Source organism: Larimichthys crocea, chromosome XII, assembly GCF_000972845.2.
Source record: "Larimichthys crocea isolate SSNF chromosome XII, L_crocea_2.0, whole genome shotgun sequence".
NCBI lineage: Eukaryota > Metazoa > Chordata > Actinopteri > Sciaenidae > Larimichthys > Larimichthys crocea.
The window spans coordinates 27,017,042-27,041,344 of record NC_040022.1 but is presented as its reverse complement, the minus strand read 5'-3'; the positions used below and the strand labels follow the sequence as shown (position 1 = coordinate 27,041,344).

General features: G+C 44.7%; 1 protein-coding gene across 2 annotated transcripts; it reads left to right on the top strand.

The window, feature by feature from the left end:
- Positions 1-4,594: 4,594 nt before the first annotated feature.
- Positions 4,595-22,511, top strand: tcf20 (transcription factor 20). 2 transcript variants are annotated; one of them, XM_019265947.2, is made up of 6 exons: positions 4,595-4,955; positions 8,965-17,497; positions 17,742-17,835; positions 17,924-17,973; positions 18,128-18,228; positions 20,901-22,511. In XM_019265947.2, exons 2-5 carry the CDS (start codon positions 10,205-10,207, stop codon positions 18,185-18,187), a joined length of 7,497 nt encoding a protein of 2,498 aa, XP_019121492.2. In that variant the 5' UTR covers positions 4,595-4,955; positions 8,965-10,204; the 3' UTR covers positions 18,188-18,228; positions 20,901-22,511. The 2 variants fall into 2 exon arrangements, with proteins under 2 accessions (XP_019121492.2, XP_019121490.2); XM_019265945.2 differs by having other exon boundaries at positions 4,596-4,955; positions 17,924-17,987.
- Positions 22,512-24,303: the final 1,792 nt, after the last annotated feature.

Genomic DNA, 24,303 nt, shown 5'->3' with positions numbered 1-24,303 from the left:
TGACTGAACCCTGTCATGCGTGTATCTGTGTGCCGCATCCCCATATGACAAGTGATGGTGGTGGTGGTGGAGGTGGATCCAGTGTCTAAGGTCACTGCTGCATCACACACGGGGTGTGTGAAAGCTCGTACGTTGTGACGAGCATGTGTGGGTGTGTGTGTTTTCTTTGTTCTCTGTATACATGACATATATGCAGAAGGTATTACATGTGTGACGTGTGAGCATGTGGCATCTCCAAGATCTACCGGTGTAAATGTGTGACACGTGATGCAATGTAACATTGTACTTTATGTGTGTGTGTGTGTTACGTGTGTACATATGTGCACGTGCACGCCCCATGTGTGCGCGTGACAGAGACATAGATCACCGCAGAGAAGAAGAATACGGACCCCGCCACGAGCCGCAAGGACAGAACAGAGATGATGATGACACCATCAAATTTAATGGGCTGCAGGAGAAGGTGGGTGAGAGTAGAGGAAGAGGAGGACAGGAGGAGCCGCTGGGGGGGAGGAGGAGGAGGGATCATGAGCTGAAGAGGCTAAGCAAAAGGGGGACCCTCAAGACCAAACAGGCTTAATTGGGGGCAATCACTCTCTTCCACTTCACATCCTGTAATATGGCTGATTTGAATTATGATCTCAATATGTCCCCAAGAACCTCAGCTCCAATGATTCACAGATCCCTCCACCCAACACCATCCACTTCTACACCAACTTTTTTCTTTTTTTTTTTTTTTTTTGCACACCTTCAGTTTTGCTGCTCTGGATGCTGATGCCTCGCTAGCTTCTCCTCCTCCTCCTCCTCCTCCTCCACCTCCTCTGCCTCATTCACACTCTCCCACCCTCCCTCCATCCCTCCCGGTATCCGTAGTGATTGGAGGCAGGGTTCTGAGGTTGCTAGGAGACGAGGAGAGTGTGGCAGCCGGCCTCAGTGTGAGAGAGAGAGAGAGAGAGTTATGAGAGAGCTGTGAGGGGGGATATTAGGAGAGAGCGCCCCCTGTTGGCGCATGTTAGCCACTGACGCCTGTGGATCAGCTCAGTGCTCTCATGTTTGGTCAAAAAGGGAGTTGGACAGCTTCAGTTTTTATGCTGTTCGATGGGAACAGTCGCTGTAATGGCGACTATGCAGCAAGAACTACATCTTTGCACCATCACTCCCTGATAAGGTCGCAGGTTTAGAGTTGCGAGTGTGTTTCAGCTGGGCTGCATCATGCTCTTTGATCTGGAAGAGTTTCACTGAGATTGTAACAGGGGCTCTACACCTAGTGGCGATCAAAGTTCAAGATCTCATTTCTCCGTGATGTTTTCAACCATGTCTTATGAAAGCCGGGGGCCCATTCTCCTGATACAATACGTAATGTCCGTGGGACAGTTAATTGTGAGATTGTAGGACACTCCAGATGAAAAAAAAAAAAAAGATCAAAGACTGTGAAATTGTACCAAAGCATAACCTTAGAAGCGTGCACTTCAAAGGGATTGATGAACTGGGATTTTACAGACAAAATAATATGAGGGCCCCGCTGCTGTAAGAGAAAAAAAAAATACTAATACAAGGCCGGCTTGTGTGCGAGCATCACAGCTGCATGTTTGTTGTATGACTCTGACTCCATGTGGTCATCAAGGAAACTGCAAATCAACTGCTGCTTTGTCACTGACTGTTGCTGTGTGAACTGGATGCAGCAGGATGCTACTAGTGTTTTTGTTTTGCAGCTATTCGACTCACCGTCAGTGTGGCTGCATTCTGCAAGCATTCACACATATATGCATGTATACGCTTTAAGTATATCTATAAATAAGAAAATCAACCTGTTCTTTTTGCATATCTGTCACTAGTGCACATATAAAACAAACACTTCATATTTTAAGTGCCATTTGTCCCTACACGGTCTTACAAATGTTATCAGCACTCAAAATGGAGTCATTACTGGTTGTTATAGCCGCAGGCACAATCAGAACCTTCTAAAGCCACACACCTTCTCATAGAAATGACACTTAAGAGTATTCATGGTGAGCGGCGAACACGCAATGCAGGCACTTATCCAATGTTCCTCTCTCCATGCGCTCGGCTTATAGAAGTATGTTCCAGCTGAGTTTCTTTATTCGCCCATTCACTTGTCTCAGGTCTATTCAACACATCCATGTGTTTCTGTTGCTGCAGAAATGTCCTTGTATTTTACTAATTGCTTAGTGCAGATATTTGTCTTGTGCAACAGCTCTCGTCCATCTCCGGGCTCGTGTTGGCCTGTGCAAATGTGAAGGCCTTGTACATAATGTAGTCAACACATTGTTCAGTCGTCTTATTTATTCAAGGATCGGTAACACTTCAGCCATCCCTGTAAGCAGATACCACGCTGGAGAGGACACACAAGTCATGACAATATCAAACCATCGGTGACACAGTGCATCCACGGCCTTGAGATGTTTGCTCATCTCGTGTTGTGAAAATATAGACAAATCAAACTGAGGCTCTTTCTCATGTTTTAGCGTTATTTAATATTGAAAACCGTGATTAATGGATGAAATCAAAGAATAAAATTGCCACTGTGGGCACTGTTCAACTTGTCTGCACACAGAATGATCGATCCTTGAAGCGAGCTCGAATCTTTCTGAGGGGTAAAATGGTGTTTTTTCATCGGTATTATATGAATAAAAGATTAAAATGATAGATTTTAGGTGTGGATGTGGGCTCTCTTATTGCGAAATTTTAAAGTTTGGACTAATGCAGTCCAGCAAATTGAAATATACACACTTTAAATGACCTGCTGGAGTGAAGAGAACTGATAATCAGCATTATTTCATGGTAACTAGAGGTTTAAACATGTTGTGTGTGCATTTTCTGTAAGAAAAGCATCAAACTTTGGCCACACAATACAAGAGAGAGAGGACTGCGTGCACACACAACTGCGTACGTATGCAATAATAACGTGGAGAGCTTTAAATGTGCTCTGTTTCTTTACAAATGTGTGCTGCGAGCCTCCTCTTTGGAAGATTTTGTGACCTTGTCGGCTGTGGAGAGAGTCTGTGTTGTATCCCAGCAGGCGTTCCTGTTGATTGGATAGGCCTGGCTGGCTGACTTGCTGGCTCAGAGTATCAATGCCCTTTATCTCGCCTCTCAGCTCTTTCACTTCGACTTTAGTGGCAACAACACAAGTACACAACGGCATGTAAGCGATTGAACGCTTGGAGATTTTTGTACGGCGGCGAACGGTGAAATGAAACTGCACACATGTAAAAAAAAGCAAGTGTAGATACGTAGCCTGAAAATTATCCACAGTTAAGGCTCTGTGATGCAGTTGCTATGGCAACTATGATAGAAATAGACGTGTATCTGCAAGGGAATGAAAAATATTGAACTCTTGTTTAGAAACTGAGGGAGATTTTACTCTTGTGATTGACAGGTTAAGTGAGTGAGTGCATTCAAGATGTGTGCATTTAAGACTTTGTGTTGTGTGTGTGTGTGTGTGTGTGTGCATGTATGACACACACGTAGAGAGCAGTACATTAAAAGTGCAGCAGCAGCCGTGGATCGGGGGCATAGGGCACATCATTATGATGGTAGGAGAGTGTGTGTGAGTGGGTCTGCAGCTGCACTCGCTGGCCCTGTGTGAGAGGCAGATAAGCTCGGGCAGAGACAATAAATTTAATGGGGGAAAGGGGATTCTTGTTTGTAGCACTTCCATTGTTGTTGTTTTTTCAGGGAGAGGGGGGCCGTGATGATGTTCTCGTCAAACATTAAGCTTGATATCATGGTAATGATTCAAGTGGCTGAATAAGCCGCACAATAAACTTAACAAGCTTTCATCCGTGGCACTGTGATCCTCTTCTAACGCAGCCGTACCACTAAAATGTCTTTTTTTTATTATCTGTTATTGACTTATTCATCTTCAGACCCACCACTGCATGTCGCCTGCCTTTTGTAAAGCTGCCTTCATTAAGGTTGATGAGATGAAATAAGAACAAAGGAATCTGCACACACACACAGAGAGAGAGAGGGATTTGCATGTGCAACATTACTACAATCTAAGATTATTATTTTTCTTAATTGTAGGAATAGGTAAAAAAAAATAAAAGAAAAAAAATCTGTGAAATAGCAAAAGCTTTTTTTTCTTTTTTTTTCCAGAGAGGGGAGGGGAGTTGGAGGGATGTGATGGAGAAGAGATGAGGGAGGGAGGAGGAGGAGGAGGAGGAGGGGGTGCAGGAATATGAGTGTGTATGCATTTTCAAGGCGGTCTTTCTGTTGCAAGAAGAAGAAGAAGAAGAAGAGAAAAAAAAAATAAAACAGTAGTCCTAACAGGGAAAACGAGCAGGGTCGAGCTACTGATGAAGGCATGCACATGCAAATCTGAGCTTTAGGTTGGAGATAGGTGGAATAAACGGTGTGTGAAAAGAAGGAGAGGAGGAGGAGGAGGAGAAGAGAGGAGGAGGAAGGAGAGAGGGAACAAGAGGGGAGGGAGGGGGGGTGTATGGACCTCACTGGTTTTACGGGACCTTTGCACACACACACACACACACAGGCACCCCCCGATCCGTGCTCTCATCATTTCTTTTTTTTTTTTTTTTTGTGGATATGGTGTGGAGGTGAGGACAAAAGACAGAGACAGACAGAAAGACACAGAGACAGACAGAGACAGAAGAAAAAGGCCCGGGGATCTGAGTGTCGTGACGGGGCCCCCCCTCCCTCACCAACACCCACCCCCTCTTTACCCGACTTCGCCGCCGCTTGGTCGGGGTTGTCTGGACTCCTGGAAGAAAAAAAAAAAAAGGGGTGAGGGGAGAAGAGAGAGAGGAGAGAGAGGAGAGAGGAGAGGAGAGAGAGAGAGAAAAAAGCGGCGGAGCTAGTCGACTCAAGACTCGGGGTTTCCTGCCACACAGCAGCGGCGGCAGAAAGCAGCGGAGGAGGATTGTGTCACACAAACAAGCCTTTCAGTCTCCGCGGGGCCTTCTTCTTGTTTCCAGGTACGCTTTAGCTTAGCTGTGTTTATTCAAAATGTCAAAGCTGCACCACCTCCTCCACCTTTATTATTATTTATTATTATATATATATGTGTGTTGGCGTTATTTACCACCTAAAGACAGAGAGAGGGGGGCACATCTGCACCTAATCACCCCTCTCTCTCTCTTTTTGTAGCTTCGGCTAAAAGCCTTACCCCTCCTTTCTGAACGTTTCGTGAACGTTCCCCAAACGTTCCCCCAACAACGTAAATTAGCCACCGTTGCTAACTGGCGTTAGCTTAGCAGTTAGCTCCCCCTCCCTTTTAAAAACCCTGTTTATTTGATGCTAACGCGTTTTAGCCCCTGATGCTAAACGGGGCTAATTGTAATGCGCAGAGCTGAGGCTAGTGTGTGTGTGTGTGTGTGTGTGTGTGTGTCAGCATTGCGTACATGCTCCTATCAATTAGACAGATGACAGACAGACTCTGCATTGAGTGTGTGTGTGTGTGTGTGTGTGTTAATGCTGCACTGGTGTGTGTTGCATGCACAGTGAGCTGCTGTGATTAATTAGTAATGCATGGAGATCAATAATGTCCCCTCTTATTTATGTTTATGTTGTTGTTTGTTTGTTTTTTTTTACAGTGCATCACCTCCGAGCTGTGACCCCTTAACCCCACAACACTAACACCATCACTCAGACATGAGGACTTAGTGACTTGGACTCGAGTCGACTTGACTTGACAAAAAAAATTAAATATACAGTCGTCCCTCGCTATAACGCGGTTCACTTAGTGTAATTTTGTTATAAAAATCAGGGTTACACAGCTAGTTAGACGTTTTAACCTATACTTCTTATTTATTACATGTCTTGAGGGCAGCGCCGGTCCTGGCCACAGGCGAACATTTTCTCGGGCGCCCGTGCGCCCCTGGATGCGCCGTGCGCCCCTGGATGCGTGCGCCCCCATCGGTCTGTCCGACGCCCCCCTCTGCCTTGTCAACACCCCGCGCCCAGGGCGCCCGCTCCACTAACTTAATGAGCGGATTCGAAAATTACCGAGCTTTTTTGCTTTTTCGGCCGTTCGTGCGCCCCCCACGGAGAATGCGCCCTGGGCGGCCGCCCACATTGCCCATAGCTAGGACCGGCCCTGCTTGAGGGCATTTCCCTTTATTGCTGTTTTCCTGAGACTGGCAGGGTACGGTAAAATTCAGGTTAATGTATGTGGTCGTCCCCAAATGGTGGAATGACCTACCAACGGCTACTAGAACAGCAACATCCCTTTCTACCTTTTTAAAAAACTTGTAAAAACCTGTAAAAACCTTTCTGTTTCGAGAATGCTTCCCTGCCTAACAAAACTACCAAAACTAACAACTACTCTGTGCTCCTTTACACCTTTCTCAGCTTATGTCCTCCTCTGTAAGTCGCTTTGGATAAAAGCGTCTGCTAAATGTAATGTAATGTAATGTAATGTAATGTATAAATAGAGGGATTTCAGAACAGAATGAGGCCCAGAGACAGATCAGATTGGGGACATACTGGCTACTCATTAGGCGATATGTTGAAGAAAGCTGTTTAAATGCATTATATGCAAATTGACATCTTCAGGAAAATGTATAAGAACCAACTGTCAACGCTCCTCAGGGAGCCTTTTTCTCTGCAACCCCTTTTAGTGTGTTGCACTGTGAAACGCTCCTCTCGTACAAGAACAATAAATTCAACTTAAACTTTGATGCTTTGAATCCGATCCTCCTTATTTAAGGGTTTTTCTTTAAAATTCCCGTAACAAATTTTGCGTGCTTTTTTTTTACAGCGTACTGTAACAGTATGAACTGCACATGTGTTCTGCGTCCTGATTAACTAAGGGAGTACTGTGCAAAATGCGTGTAAAAAGGTGTATAAAAGTGCGTGGTTAGGGGTTTTACGGCCTTAAAACGTGTATAATAATTGTAAAACTCACTTCGCGGATTTCGTTTATTGCGGGTTGTTTTTAGAACGTATCCCCCGCGATAAACGAGAGACCGCTGTACTTGACTCGGACTTGGAAGTTTAAGACTCGGGACTTGACTTGACTTGAGTGTTATTGACATCATGTTTTCAGTGTGAATATAAAATGTATTTATTATTTTTAATTTTAAATAATGTTGATGATTGCACAGTGTGATCATATTAAGATCAGCTAAAATTACAACAATACGCCAAAGGCTTGACTTGGACTTGCCCAAGAAAAAAATACTTGGGACTTGAAGGTTAAGACCTTACTTGGTCCCATGTCTGATTATAACTAATAATTACCGTTGTCACTGTTTTGTTTGATTCCATGATGTATTTTACTGAACATGAGTATTTACAATACAAATTTTTTTTAACAGGTTGGGCACGTTTGCCAGTGATGTTTACTTACACTTACTTATATATTGTCTTTCACTTTATTAAGATCAGATTCTGCAGCTAAAATTACAACAATACGCCAAAGGTGACTTGACTTGACCAAGAAAAAAATACTTGAAGGTTAAGACTTGAGACTTGTGTGACTTGGTCCCATGTCTGCCATCACTAACCATCATCGGGTATATTTTACCCGATATAATATCCCTGGATAAAATACAGTTTTTATCAATTTATGTAAAAGTACAACACTGTATGCCAAATTGTGGTACTCTTCTTTAATTTCCCAATATACAATATCACATAAAATAAAATAAAAAAGGTAACCTGGGGGAAAGGCAGCAAAATTATTGAAAAATCAGGTAATCCTTAACGAGGAATGTCCTAACAAAAAAAATAATGGAGCTGGGAACTTGTTCTTTGGTCCACCCATTCCTGGGACATGTGAGCCTTGTCTGGTGAAGGCACAGTCTTTCTGCATCACTGACAGATAGACAAAAAATGGCACTCTTTATCACTAACGAACGCATGCCTCTTGAAAAAACCATAGATGTGAGGAGGGAAACAAACCCATGCAACTCAGACAGCAGCAACACAATGAAAATCACCCGACGTTGGTGTTCTAGGGTTAAATGTGACTCTACCTGTGTGCCTCAAGGTGTGACCTACTCCTGTTTTTTTTTTCTCTTAAACACACATTTGTCAGACTGACAGACAAATAGCAGCCCTCACACTAATAGTTATAATTACAAACTTGTTATTTATTACAACAAAAGTCACACAAAAGTTGCGTAAAGGCCCATTAAGCGTTTTATAGTGTGTTCGAAGGATAACAATAGAGGCTTGTGTCACACATGGCAATTACGGGGCACTGACCTCCCCCATAAAAGGTGGCATCATGCCTTTTTAATCACCGGCCATAATAATTAAATCCCATTTAAATGGTCTTTAGTGTTGTTGTAAAGAGGTTGGGGATGGACTGCTCTTCTAGTCCCAGCTCCATGAGGTTGTTTGTTTACATGTGAAGTAGTTTTTTTTTATTTTTATGACCTTGTCTGTGTTACTTTGTTGCCTTAATTGCATGCTGCCGCTTAACCCACATTTCCTCTCTCCACCAACCCTGTTTGTTATCAGTCAGAAGAGACAGCTTAGGTATGTGTTGTTAAAGCTCCAGCCACAGTAAAGGTTGTACTCTCAGCGCATATTTTAAAAAAAAAGAAAAAAAAGAGGAGTGTTGATATGAAGCCAGAAGTTGAGTGAATAGTTTATGCAACACAGAAGTAATGTGAACGTTATTATTGTTGTTTTGTTTGTTTTGGGTGAATCAATTTGTGATCGTTGCCGTGGGCCACTAAATATAATAAATCCACTTGTGGGAAATGCTGATGTAGCAGCCTGAAGAATTTGAAATAAAAATCCTTGGAGTTACAAAAACCCTTTTTTTAAAAAAAAGGCTGAAAAAGTAATTGAATCCATTCAGTGAATAGTCGCTTTGCTGAATGAAAAAGTGACAAAGAAACAGCCCAGATATGCTTTTTTAAAAATAATTATATCCACAAGTGAGCTTTAGCACAAGGTTTAATAAATAAATGGCACCTTTTTTCAAATTGCATGCTAACTCTTTTTTTGATTCGTCTTTTGTATTTGCAGAGTTGTTGAAGGCCTCTGGTCAGCAGCTCCTGGAAAATGAACTTATCTGCATGGAAATACTGAAGAGAAACCAGAAAACAGGAGCTTGAATTGACTGAACTTGAAGTGGAATAAATGGATTACCCTCCTTTGGAAAGTTGTTGCCATGGAACTGGGTATAATTAAATGGTGGTTGACAGAAAAAAAGGAAAGGTAAGACAGCTACATGGTGAAGATACAGGAGAGCACCGAGAAGAATCTGAACGCAGAGTCAAAGAAAGAACAATTACTAAATAGGGACCAAAGACTTCCACAGTCCGAAGGAATGCATGCGGTAGCAGAAAGCTAAAAAAAAAAAAGAACAAAACAGTATTTGAAAGACAGTGACCAAGAAAAAAAAAATCTCCAAAAGTATTACACTCCAAGCTGATGAGAATATCAATGGAGTGTTTGCCTCTGGGAGTGTTTAGTGAGGCTCTGTATTCAGACCTCTTGTTTCGAGTTGCAGTTTTCGTCGTGTACACGTGTGAGTCAGGTCCCGGAAAACTTGCGCACGTCGACGAACCGAAGGATTGCTGCGACGGAACGCGGTCCCGATGAGTTTTTCTTCTTCTTCGTCGTCTTCTTTTTTGTTTTTTTGCACAAGATGCTATTGGATCACAACGTAATTTAATCCTAACATAGCTCCGTTTGCTCGAGCTGTGACTATAGCGGAGCGTATACATGTAAAGACATTTGAAGGGTTGAACGTCTCACGTGGAGGTGGTGGTGTGCGTCAGTCGTCCTTGATATCATTGCCCCAGCTCAGTGCCAAACTGCTTCATGGAAATGACTGCACACTTTTAGTCTTGTATTTTTTCTGCAGTAGAAACCTGCTTCACTACATATCTCTTTTTCTTTTTAAAAATTCAGTTTTTTACGACCGTTTTTTTAAAAACCATTAACAACCATATTATCATCATTGGAGAAATAAGATTTTCACCATTTGGCCTTTTCATATATTGATAAAATCATCATCTTTTAAACCTCCCTTCCCACTTTCTGCTACACAAAACAGTGATTATAACATCTGTGATATATATTCCTCAGCTTGAACTCTTTGGTGGATTTCGAAAGCATTTCCTTGTTTTACTGCCAGGCCATAGACTCTCTTTTTGTCATTTATGGTTACTGCCGTAAGCCTTCCAGTTTCTGATCAGAAGCATTCCCTGGTATAGACACTGACAGATATTTCCGTTTTTAATCCAAACTTGGAAAAACAATGCAGAATTTTTCTAACAGCCCGGCTCCCCCCTCTCTCCCCCCGGGGTTCAGTGGGAGGGGTGGAGGAGGACCTCCGTATCCCCCTCAGCCAGCAGATCCCCAGATCTCCCCGAGGATGACAGATGATTACGCGGCCATGCAACAGCAGAGCTTGCACCGAGGCCATCACCACCCGAGTCAGGCCAGCCACATGCTCGCTTACAGTGCTAGGAACAGAGCAGCTGTGGAGCCGCCGCCAACACAGGGTAACATTCACAGTGGCAGTGCTAACAACCCTTACAGGAAGGACGTTATGGATTATTATTTTTCAATGGGCGGAAAGGACCGGCACAGAAGAGGGGGCATGGCTTATGGGGCAGGCTTTGGGTACCCTAATATTGATGGACATATACCTCACCAGTACCGGCACGCTGCATCTGGCTCTGCCTCGTCATCTGGCCTGATGTCACCATATCCAGTAGACTATGGCTCCAGTGCTGGTTCGGGTGGAGGTGCTGGTGCTGGTGCCGGAGCCTTCTCTCCTTCTCATCAGTACAATATGAGTCAGAACCCTGCAATGCAGTCAGTGCCGGGTTCTCAAATGCAGCACCGCCAGCACGGGCAGACCTTCCCAGCTGTCCACCATGGGCAGCAGCATAGAAGCTATCCACACTCCGGGCACAGAATGACCCCTCAGTACCCACACTACTCCCCACAGGGTGGAGCGTCCACAGGGTCGTCAGGAATGTACAGCCCCCCTCCGCAGAGATATCTCGACGGGGCTTCTAGCACTGGGTTCGATCCCAAAGTCAACAGTTCTCCCAGTGTCAACTCCAGCTCAAACTCAGTCTCCAGTTCAGTTGCTGCTAACAATGTGGGGCCAATAGAGAATGTTCAACAGAGTTACCATGCTTCAAATTATCCCGGATATTCCCCGCAGACGCATTCACTCCACAAGCAAGCCACACTACAGCACCGCAACTCACAGCACAATTTAGGTGTAGGTTATGACAACTCTCTAAAGATGCAGCACCAGGGCCCGTCTCCAGGCTCCGTATATGCTAAACATCACCAAGCCTCCAATCCCAGTATACCTCAAGCAGCATCTCAAGAAATAGCCAAATCACCGATGCACCCCAACGCTCAACAAGCCCAGATTAACCAAAACTTTAGCCCGATATCCAACCCCTCTCCAGCTGCCTCTGCAGTGCATTCCCCCAGTTGTAGCTCATCCCCTTCCCCTTTGATGGGTGTCTCAGAGGCACACGGAAACCCCTCAGGTCATGGTCCTTCACATCCTCCTACATCAAATCCCCGTAGCAACCATGGTCAGGGTAGATTACTGCAGACCATGCCTCAGTTAAGTCCAACACCTAATTCAAATAGCAGCATTAGTAGTTGTGGTAGCAGCGGCAGTCATAAAGCTCACAGCATGAGTGCAGTTGGAGGGAGCAGTCTTCCTCCAACAAGCCGAAACAAAATGGGTCTAGTCACAGGAATTGGATCTCGAGAGGAAGGCTCCACTGTTTATTCATCTCCGCTTGACAAAATGCAAGATACTGGCCTGAATAGTCTTAATGCCTTGAGCTCACAAGTAGCCAATTTACCAAACACAGTTCAGCACATGCTCCTCACTGACACAGTGCTTTCACAGAAGAAGGGGAAAGATGGTGGGCAGATGCAACAGGCGACACATGGTGTGCCTCCGTCACAACCGAGGAGTCGAAATGCGAGTGCAGCTTCAAGTACTAGCACGGTTAAAGATGGAAGTGCCATGGGGATTGGAGATGGTGCCAGCTTAGATGCTGGTGCTGATGAAGATTCCTCATTGATGTCAGTCGGAGGCTCATCAGGGACCAAAGTGGAGCGTGAGGAGCAGTTTTCTGAGGGGGAACACGGGAGGATGAGGCAGATGAGCGGTGCGAGCAGCGGATCAGAACCAACTGGCTATCACCCTCCCTCTCGGAATCAAACACAGACTGGAGCATCAAATGTTAAAACAGTCGCCTCTGATTCACAGTCGAAAGAACAGATTTCCTCCGAATCAAAAGCAAACGAAGCTCTAGTTCCCTCTTCATCGTCATCGCCATCCTTTGGATGTCAGTCGTCAGAAACTGGCCCGACTTCACATTCGACACCCCCAGTTTCCTCACCCCCCTCATCCACATCCTCCAGTGTTCCTCCTCCACAGCCAAATTGTGTCTCGGAGCCCAGTTTAACATTTAACGACCACAGAGGTGGTCACAGGAAGGCAGCAGAAATTAAAAATGAAGTCATCAAAAGTGAAAGTGAAGGCGCAGCGGAGAAAACAGAGAAGGGCAATAGCCAAATGCAACGAGATGGAGAAGTCAATACACAGAACGGTCAGGACAAAGAAAATAGGCTGCACACTGCATCCAGATTACACAATAATGAGAGGGAAGAAAAGCACACATCTGACGAACAGCAGAGTGCGAGTAGTGTCGGTGTGATTGTTTCAGCTCGGTCTGAGGGGGGAAGCCACACTGAAAAAAGCAAGCATCCCCAAGACAACTGTATAGAAGAGAAACAGTCACACTCTTACTTAAGAGAGTCGAGCAGTCATAACGGAGAGGAAGGTGTAGATCTGAGTTTATATTCCTCCCTTCACCAGAAATCAAATTTCGGACGGCCTCAGAATCCTCCCCAGTCTGGACCACATAAATACGGCCACCCAGAATCGACATATGGCTCAGATTTGTCTATGAAGAACAGAGGGAGAGCTGGCCCAGCAGGGGTAATGGAATCAAATTCCAGATATTTGGGGTACCAACAATCACAAACTGGTTACGGCCCTGTGCATCCAAAAGATGCTAGTTCTGTAGCAGAGGCTTTGGTAAAGAGAGGGCAAGGAGCAGGAGCTAAAGGTCACGAGGATAATTCACAAATGCAGCAGTTTCCAAGCCTTTTACAAGAGGTCCTTCAAGGTTACAATTTAGATAGACGTTATGGCAGACCAGAACAGGCATTTCCTGCCCACCTCCAAGTTCAACAGCAGTTTCAAACCAGACACCCTTATGGCATGACTGAGAGTATGAGGGTGCAGAGTGGAGTGACTGAGGCTTCGGCTCATTTTGCCCAAATGGCTGGCTCTGGAAAGCCCACACATCCAAACCAGAGGCATGGAAGCGAGCCTGATTTCACCACAGACCCTCAGTCGTCGGTGAAGTCAGACGCGTCGAATGCTAAGATGTCACAAAATGCCGAAAAGATTGAAGTGGGCGTGTCCCAGACTCATTTACCGCAGCCTATAGAGTCGCAGCAGCCTCCGCCAAAACATATAAACTTAGCTGACTATTCTCTACCACAGAGAAAAGCGTTATCTAACGTGTCCGCCCCGTCATCTGCCGTGCAGGAGCTGCTTCTGCAAGAGCCGGAGCCTCTCGCAGGCGGCGTCGGTCAAACCGAGTCTCAAAAATCATCAGGCACCATATTAGCCCCATCAGGGCGGCGCTCTGTCATCTGTGATGTGTCTCCAAACAGACGCAGCACACCAGAGAGGGACAGGGAAAGTGACAGAGAGAGAGAGAAAAGTCAGAGTGGAGCTTCTGTGATTCAACAGCCATTTTCCTCTCCAGCAGCAGCCAATGATCTGAGTAAAAAGGATAGTGGGGAGAAACAAGTGGTGAAAATGGAAGCGGCATCAAAAGAGGCCGGCCTAGAGGCTGCAAATTTACAAACCGATCATCATGGCAGTGGTGGAGCTAACGAGCCTGATATGGAGTATCATCCCAAATCTGTTCACTCATCTGTTGTAATGAATGCTGACCCCTATAGGCGAGGTAACGTTGACATTACACCCTTGCCTTCTCATCCTATGAGCACTAATCCTTTAGCTTCACCTTCAAGGCATCAGGCCTATCTTCACGGTGTTGATTTGTCAACCGGCAGTGGCAGCAGTTTTCCTGGATATAGATACGGTGACACAAGGGAAGGCAATATGGTGCCACGCAGTAACCCCCATTTTCCCTCCCACCACCCGTACCACAATTTATCCCCCCAAACGCAATCTACAAATAAGCTTCAGATGTATCCTCACCCTCGTGGTCCCCCTCATCTCCCCCACGACATGAGCGACTGGGTAAAAGCAATGAACAGGCCATCAAAGGAGATGATGATGCAGCCCGGTTCCTCTCCGGGAAGACATAAGGTCAGCCAATCAGAACAGAGACAGAGGATGATCCCCCAAACCGACATGCCCGGTGAACAACATGCAACCAAGCCATCACTCCATCATCAAAGCGCTTACTTTGATTTGAAAATGTGGGAGTCGACACACTCCGGAAGAGAAGGAGCAAGAATGATAGAGGGAGAACCTTACTACAGGACACAGCCGCCTCCCCCGCCTCCTCCTCCTCTCCCCCCTCCCCATGCTCCTGCTCCTGTAGCCTCGCACGGACCCGTTCCTCCACAAATGACTCATGGCCAAAATGCAGCTGAACCCGAGGTCTCCAGAGGAGCCACAGAGGACGCCAAACATCCCGGTCCACCCCCGCCACCCATCTCCGCTAAGCCTCCTGCTGACTTGAACTCCACTCAGCCGCAGGTGCAGCGTCCAACTAAAGCTGGCAGTTCTGGGGACACAAATCCGTTAATATTGCGTAGGAGAGTGCGTTCTTTCATTTCTCCTATTCCTGCCAAGAGGCAACTCCAAGATGCATCTCAACAGAGGGCTGCCACAAATTCACATCACTCCCCTGGAGCTCAGTCTGAGTCGAGCCATCACAATGAAGATGACTCATCCAGTTCAGATATCCCATGTCCCCGGCTTTCGTCTCCTCTGCTTGGAGAGAATATCTATTCGCAACCTCTATCTCCATCAAGTGGTAATTCCAAGGTTTTGCCTCCCAGGAAAGGGAGAGGTTTGAAACTGGAGGCAATAGTGCAGAAAATCACCCCAAATATTAAAAAGCCAGCAGGCCATGCTGATGATGACTCAAATCATTACCCAGGCTTCTCTCACTCAGAAATACCACCGTTTAATGATTCACAGGACCAAGACTTAGCACATTTCCCCAGGGTCACAGGAGGGGATGATAGTTACATGGATGAAAGTCACTCATTAAACGACATGATTCCCTTCAGAGTAGTCGATGAGACCGGGCCTTTACCTCCATCTGCTTACCCATGTGATCCTCATCAGACGTCCCAAGCTTTGAAACAGCAAGACTTTGATTTTGGATTAGGAGCCGCCGTGGCATCAGCAACCGGAGATAAAGAGGATTTCGCTTTGCTTGGACCTTTACCCCCTCCTCCACCTCTCCCTCGCCCCGTCCAGGGTTCCCCACCTCCATCTTCATCCGCCCTGTCTGACATTCAGCATTTCACCAACACTTACCAGCAGCTTGAGACGAGAAGAGGTGAGCAGTCCGCTGCTAATCTTCTTCGACAGAAACTTCAAGAGTCCGGCATTGGATTTGACGATTATCCTGGCAGCGACTACTATGGAACCACCCCACCCCATCATAGTCAGGCTCAAGGACACATGCTGAATAGACAACATCAGATGTCCTCTGGTAGATCCAGTCTGTCGCCACAAGATTCTAAGCAGCCAGAGAGTCTTGTGCCTAAAGGCTATTTCCCATCTGGCAAGAAGAAGGGCAGGCCTGTAGGGAGTGTGAATAAACAAAAACGGGCCCAGAACCCAGCTCAACCACAGGCACAGGGCCAGCCTCAAGCCCAGGCCCAACAGAGTACAACTCTGAGTGCTCCTCCAGCCCCACCCACTACAACTATAGCTGCTGCCACAACCCCACCGATCGTGCAGAGCGCCAGCAGCACTCCAGACCCGGCAGCACCGCCTCTGACCGACAACAAAAGCGCTCCGCCGCTGGCCCCACCCATTTTAACCCAGGTAGTGAAAGTGGATGTCGAGAGCGAGGACACGCAACCGGAGATCGAGGTCAAACCTGTGCGCAGGAGACGCAGAGGCGTAAAAGACGAAGATGAGCCACTGGGAGCGAGAGGACGACAGAGGAGGAGAAGGAGAGGAGCGGCAGCAGCGGCGGCGGCAGCTGCTACGTCACCATCTGTGGCCAAAGATGACCCAGATACACTTTTAGGGGCAGGAGGGAGCCTAGGCGGGAATAGAGTATTTGTGGATCCAAATAGAAAAGGCCCATTTGTTCCACACATACACGTGGAAAACAAAATACCAGAGATCGGGGCAGTGTGCACCATTGTAAATGCTGAGGAGGACAAGATGAAAGGAGAGCGTAGTGCAGTTGGAGGGAAAGCAGGCAGCAGTGGAATTGATTCTCTCCTGACCTCAGCTCTTTCCTCCCAGTTATCTCGGAGAGACAGAGAATCAGAGAAAAGGGAGACAGATGAGGTGGAAACTACACTTCAGTCCGGAAAAGCACTTCCTTCATCTGGCTATGTTGTCGCAGGCCCAGTGATTACAGAAACCAATCACTCTGGCCGCCTGCTCTGCTGCCTGTGTCAGAAATGGGCAAATTACAAACACCTCGGAGATCTCTATGGGCCTTTCTATCCAGCTGAATATGCTGCAAAGCTTCCCAAGAACCAGCCCCAGGTCAGACAATGTCAAGCGACCACAGGCACAAACAAAACGGGACCAAATTCAGACATAAGCTCAAACGCTTTGAGCACTGTCCAAGACACACAAACACAAGATGCTCAGTTTACCAAGCCCTCGACTGAGAGTGACTACATAATCAGCCTAGATTCAACCCCAACATCTCTTACCACTACAGTCAGAACTGCCTCCATAGCCAGTAGAGAGGAAATGATGATGATGCATGTGGCTGGCAAGCTCAGTAACACCGCCTCCTCATCCTCCTCCTCCTCCACCCCCAGTAAAACAACATCTCTAACCTGGGACATGAATCTAGACATACGACCTATACCGAAACTTAAGCGAGAGCCGGATGTGGAGATCGACCAGCAGCAGACGCAAATACAGACGCAACCGCCGCTGCAGCAGCAGCAGCAGCAGCTGCAGCTGCAGCAGCAGCCAGCAGAAGAAGCTCAACAGCGACCTCAACACAGAAAGCTGACCTCACATCCCCGCTTCAAAAGGAGGCACAAATCTAGTGAGGATTCCCCCAGGATGGTGCCGTCCAACAGTAAGGCGTCCCTGCCCTTCCAGCCCCCTCCGCCAGCCTTGGACTCCCTGGGACCCCTGGCACAACTCGCCCAGCTGCCTCAGATGCCCATGGACCCGGAGGAGCTGTGGGTGCACGAAGGATGCATAGTGTGGACCAGTGGAGTGTACCTTGTCAATGGGAGGCTGTATGGCCTGCAGGAGGCACTAGATGGCGCCAGAGAAACAGTGAGTGGCCTTTTTTGTTTTGGGATGTTTACTGCAGCTGTTAAAGTTTTTTGAATTCCAGTGTCTGACACACCAGTGATTCATATGCTTTGATATATGTTATGAAACAACATCAAATGCTCCTCACTGTATAATTAATAGTGTTTTGTGTTTATTGATCATTTTGCTGAGCCCTGAGCTGTTCTTTAATGTCCAGTACAGTTTTTAAGATGTATTGATTTCTCCTCTGCCTGTTTCCACTCAGTGCTGCTCGTACTGTGAGATGGTCGGCTCGACCCTGGGCTGCTACAGTAAAGGCTGTACACTTCGCTACCACTACCTTTGCGCTATTGAAGCAGGTGAGTGGAGGGATTAAATACAGACGTACTGTAAAAAAAATAAAAGTAGCAGATCACAGTACTGATATTTTTTTTATCCCTCTTCCAGATTGCTCTCTGAACGAAGATAACTTCTCACTGCGGTGTCCGAAGCACAAGGTAAAGAAAGAGAGGTTGGTCTTCATGTTTCTTGCTAAAATTATTAGTATATCTTTTTTTGTTTGCCTCCGTCACGCTTCATTTCTGTCAGTCTCTCCCCTCTAACCCCGACAATTTTCTGTCTGCCTTTGTCTCTCCTCTCTTCTTCACTCAGTTTACCCAGAATATCCGGCCAGCCAAGTCAGTTTACCTGGAGCAGTCAGAGAGAGGCTGAGAGGAACGGAGAAGAAGAAGAGACGCAGGAGTCTGGGAGCTGTAAGTTTACACTCAGTTGTTTGTGTTTGTATACTCACGTGTGTGTTTTCACCGTGTGTCATAGACAGAGCATTTGTTCACCCAAAAATATCTTAATTATTATCATTTCTACTTTTAAAATGTTGATAGGAAATGCTTTTTAAAGTGTTTTAAAGATCATATATATGGTATTATAAAAACTTTAACTTTAAAAACACAGTTACAAAGTGCTTTACATTAAGGCAGAACACAACAAATGAACCACAGTAACAATGAACTAGAAGCTATGAATCTACATCTGCAGAGTAGAATAAAACATGTCTCACAACATAAATAGATCGACTAAAAAAAAGGGAGTTTCTAAAAGATGAGAGTTTGCAGCCCTGATCTCCTCCAGGCAGGTGATTCAGAAGTCTCGGAGCCCCGACTGCAAACGCTCTGTCACCTTTGTGTATTTATCTGGACTGTGGAACGACCAAGAATGAAACATCTGAGGATCTCAGGGAGCGAGAAGGGTCATAGGGCACTAAAATATCTGCTAAATAACTCGGAGCGAGGCGTCTGAGGGCTTTATAAGTATCTTCAAATTCTGTAGCCAGTGTAAGGAAGCCAGAATCGGTGTGATGTGATCTTTGTCCGAGTTAAAGTCCTGGTGTTTTGAATGAGCTGGAGACCTTTTACTGAGGCCAGAAGGCAAAGGAGTACAATAATGTAGCCATGAACGCATGTTTGACAATTTCCGATCAGATTTTTAGACTGAAAAACACAACTTCCCTAATTGGATGTTTCATTTAAAGCTGTTCTGCAACGTAAATAGATTTTCACCTGGCAGACGCTGCTCCCCCCCCATTATTTAGTAGGAGAGCGGTTTCTCATTAATGGACCTTCAGTAAATGGACATTAATTTGTTGCCTCGGGCTGTTTATACCTTTTTCCAGTATGACAATTTAATTTCACGCAGCAGTATTACTCCATACTCTTTGTTGGCTCGTTCTTGGACTCCCGCTGGGGGAAAAAAAATCATTCTGCTCTCACACTCCTCCTCACCTCACCTTAATGGCTGTACTCCTCTGTGTCACTGCCTCTCAATGCCTCCCACTGGCTTTCAATTCACTCTGTCCTCATGGAAACTAAAGACACGCCACACCACAGCTCTCCTTTTCTTTCTCTTTGACTGAGATTGCAGCAGAAGGCTGCTGGTAAGCTCAGGATTTAGCGACTTTTCCGAAGTTTACCTGGTAACAGCTGTTAAAATTGTTCTAATTGATGAACTGTTGAAATTCATTGACTTAGAAGCGAATGAGTAATTTGGATGCATGTCCCAACATGCAGCATGTATTTTGAAACAATGTGGAGTTTGTCAGTGAGTCAGATTATCAGGAATAACAGGGATGTTTCACGTCCAGCTCGCATGGCTGTTTGGTAATAATAACAGAACCTGTAATTATCTGCCTGTTAGTCCAGCTTGACTTCTCACAAAGAAAATGTGCGACGTGTGTGAGCAGCAGTCATGACCAAGACTAGAGTGTGTCAAGGCCGAGACAAGACCAAGACTTTGAGGGGTTGAAACAGAGTCAAGACCAAGACCAAAACCATGTCATGACCAAGATTTTGAGGAGTTAAGACCAAGTCAAGATCAGGACTTTGAGGGTTTGAAACAGAGTCAAGACCAAGAACAGAGTCTTTTGAGACCGCATCAAGACCAAGGTATTGCAAGACCAAGTCATGCTCAAGACCAGAGTCTATTAAGACTGAGACAAGACCAAGACTTTGAGGGCTTGAAACAAAGTCAAGACCAAGGTATTGCGAGACCGAGTTATGACCAAGACCAGAGTTTATCAAGACCAAGACAAGTCCAAGACTTTGTTCTTGGTCTTGATTCTGTTTCAACCCCTCAGAGTCTTTTGAGAATGCATCAAGACCGAAGTATTGCGAGACATGCCCAAGACCAGAGTCTATTAAGACTGAGACAAGACCAAGACTTTGAGGGGTTGAAACAAAGTCAAGACCAAGGTATTGCGAGACCGAGTCATGACCAAGATCAGAGTTTATCAAGACCAAGACTTTGTTCTTGGTCTTGATTCTGTTTCAACCCCTCAGAGTCTTTTGAGAACGCATCGAGACCAAAGTATTGCAAGACATGCCCAAGACCAGAGTCTATCAAGACCAAGACAATACCAAGACTTTCAGGGGTTGAAACAGAGTCCAGACCAAGACCAAGGTATTGCGAGACCAAGTCATGATCAAGACCAGAGTCTATCAAGACTGAGACAAGACCAAGACTTTGAGGGGTTGAGAGGAAGATCAAGACCAAGGTATTACGAGTCAGTCAACAGCAGACAGTGTATAGCCTTAACTTAAAGAGCTAATATTCACTGTGCTCTTTGGGTGAAGCGTGGTTGCTACACCTCATCAAACGTCGCCTTGAAGTATTTGCTGTTTAGCTGATGAACTCTTCGTGGTTTAGGAAGCTAGGTTTTATTCCAGAAGATTTGGCTGACGTCTCCTCCCAGACAGTTAACAAATAAATAAAACAATGCACGGGCAATTAAGCGATATCCCTGCGGTTGTGGTCTAGACCGATCTTCCCAAATCCAGAGTCGTCTTTGTCTGAGACCGAGTAAACACACTTGTGAGCCGCTCATTCTTCGGTGATGTTGCTAACCTCTGTTTCTTTGTGTTCTTCTTCCCAGGTTAGTTTGGACAACAGAAGACGACTTTTTGTTTTGTGAAGCAGCCCCAAATGTGAAAGGACAGGACTGGCATCTGTGACAGAGAACAACAAAAAGGGAATGTACAATTTTTCTCAACGGGAATCAGCATTATTTACATTTAAGACAATGTTTTTTTTCTAAGAGAATTATTGCTCTTTACTTAAAAGCAGAAAAAGAAAAAAACATGGACGTGCAACATAAAGGAACGGAGTTACAAGAAAAACTAAAAAAAAAAAAAAAAAAAAAGTTACCAAGATTGAAGCAGAATAAAACGAGACGTCAAGACTGACGGAGGAACTTTTCTGTAAAGAACAAAAGAAACAAACTTCCTCTCTGGGGTTACTTTGATTTTCCACAAACACCCTGAAAGTGTTAAACTTTTTGTTTGTCATCATACCTTTTTTTTTTTTTCTTCTGGTTTTCTTTTGAATGTTTCGAGGAGGCGTATCGGGAGCAAACTGGGCATCAAACCCAGGAAAAAAAAAGAGAGAATTTTGTATCCTCTCACAAGTTTTAGTATCTTATCTTATATTAGGATGATCACAAATATGATTTTAGTCCTCATTATTATTTTGTATCCTCGTCATTATTTACTCATGAAAATGAAATGGATGTATCTCACTTTATATTCAGTCAACACATGAATTGGATTTTCTTTTTTTTCCATTCCTGGAGAGGGAGGAGCCAGAGTGATGTCTGGAATGTCAGGGTCGAGTTTGCCACAAAGACATTATTGCCTTGGAGAACGGACATCTGTTGCCTTTCAAAAGTCACGTGTGTGTGAATGAGAAGTTGAGTGTGTGTGTGTGTGAGTGAGTGTGAGAGGAAAAATTGAAAAAAAAAAAAAAGCCGATTATCTGGGTCTTTGATTCCATTTTTTGGTCCTTTTGAAAAGTGTTCTTATTTTTCATCACTGGGGTTTTTACGGTACAGATAGTATTCATGAAAAATCAGACGGACGCGATCTTATTTTTCAAGTACAAAATGTTCGTAATGTGCAAAGAGAAAGGGACAGAGCCTTGTAAGAGGAGGAGATAACACTATGGACTAATGTGTGTCCGCCGTCTTCAACCCGCGGGAGAAGATGATGCAGATGGAGAGGACGCTGGAGAGTTTTCATCCGTGTGTTCGACATAGGAAGTGACGTTTGACTGACGGTGGGGTGGTGGTCGGCCATCCTTCGGACGGTGATGGAACATTTTTCGAACTGGGAGAGAGGGGGTGTCATATGAAGGCTGTGATTGGCCAACCGTTACTGGCGAACCATGGGGGAGCAAGCCTTACCAAGTATTTTATTTTTTATTCTTTGAATGGTTCCATTCTTCGGTGACACAGCAGCGGCGGCGGCGGCGATTCGATCGGGAGATGCAAAAATCCATTCAAGAAAAAGAAGCATTGCCATAAAATTTAAAAGTGAGTCGTACATGGTGTTGTCTTTATCATTTTTTATTGTTATTCTTGTAAAAAAAAAAAGAGAAAAAAAAGTCAAGCTGAGAAGAAGAAGACAGTTACACTATCAAAACCATGCTGTATTAGAAACCTGTCAATATGTATATGAATTATGAATACACTTAAAAAATGCTTCAAGAACGCCCCTCTTCTTATTTCTCAAACAGATTTTTGTTGCACTGATAAAACCACCTGTTTCTGTTTAATCTCACATTTTTCTGCACCCAAGAGCTAAACTATGAGCACACACACACACACACACATCGCTTCCAATGTTTCTTCTTCCTGTCTTTTCAGTTTTAGAGTTGGGAGTGTGTAACCCCGTCCTGACTCTTTCAGGCTGTCTTCAGAAGACACCAAAGGTTCTGAAGGCGCTCGCCTGAGTCTAGAAACTGTTGTACCAGGTCAAGGATTCTGTGTTTCTGTCAGTCACTTTATGAGAACGAACACACACACTGTGAAGAACTGTACTTCAAGGAAACCAGAGCAGCTTCGACGAAAAAATAGAATCTTAAACACGAAATGTCTGCTGAGGTAAAGATTCAAATAGATTGTAGAAATGACAAACATTGGAGAAATTAACGGTAAAATATGTAAATGTACAGTTACAGCTACAAGTAATAGAAAACCAGTTCATGTGTAAATACTTATTTCAAACATATGATTCTTGGATTCCATCGTCTGCGTTTAGTTCAGTCCGTCAGCTGATACAATATTTCCGTTTTTCCTCCACCACAACACTAACCGCTGATGTAGTTACCTGTTTATAAAAAGTGATAACTTTCCTCAAACTATGTTATTACTACACACGTCATTACAATAGCTTTTGCTTGTTCCTAAATTTGATATGAAACTGTGACAATTTCAATTTGACCAACACGGTCGTGCTCATTTCTTCACAGAGCTCCAACACTGCTTTGTATACAGTAAAACACTGTTCTATTGTCAGATGTTTAATGGCAAAACCTTTATTTTATACAGCATTTTAAGGCGATTCATACAGAATGAAGTAGTGTTTTAAATTACTGTTAATTTTACAGTGAAACACTGTCATATTTCATGGCAGAACCTTCATTTTTTTGGCCTTTTATGCCTTTATTGAGAGGACAGCTGAAGATAGACAGGAAGCAGAGAGAGGTGGAGTGACACGCAGTAAATTAGTCGTCCGATGCGGGATTCGAACCGAGGACTATAGCCTCCACACACGGGGCAGCCGCTTAACCCACTACGCTACCGACCGCCCCAGAACCTTCATTTTATACAGCTTTCATACAGCTTTCATGTCATTTATGTGGCAAAACAACGTTTCTTTTGCTGAAAATCAACATTAGTTGTATCCTTTTACCGTAATATTAGAAAAAGTTATACCATATTTACGTCTTTTTACAATATTTTTGTTGTTTTTTTACAGTGTTGTCTGTTTCCAAGTACTCACAACTCAAACAGATAACTAGTAGCTCAAAGTAACGGATGAATGGTTGAAATATAAATATAACTAACACTGCAGGAGAAACTGTCTAATACGTAAAAGTGAAGCACAAATATTTGAAATACTTCAAACTAACGGATGAATGGGTGAAAAATCATCTCCTGCTGCTCCAAATAATACATCAATAGGAGTAGTAGTAAAGATATTGTAACGAGGAGGGCACAGAGAGCACAGACCAGTCTTTTATATGTAAATCTGCACACTGTTCACTTTAAGATGAGTTCACACAGGTCGGAGAATCCAGATGAATCCGGGTTAAACCACATCCCTGACTGCTTATTCCTCACATACGTGTTTCCACAGTGATGTTTGAGGTGGTGGCTGTTTCTAAACATCTAGTTTAGGATATCAGTGACTGACTGCAGTTATTAAATCACCCACTCTCGCAAAGCAAACCCCTCCATGTATTCGTGTGTATCTAACACATCTTATTCACCATTTCAA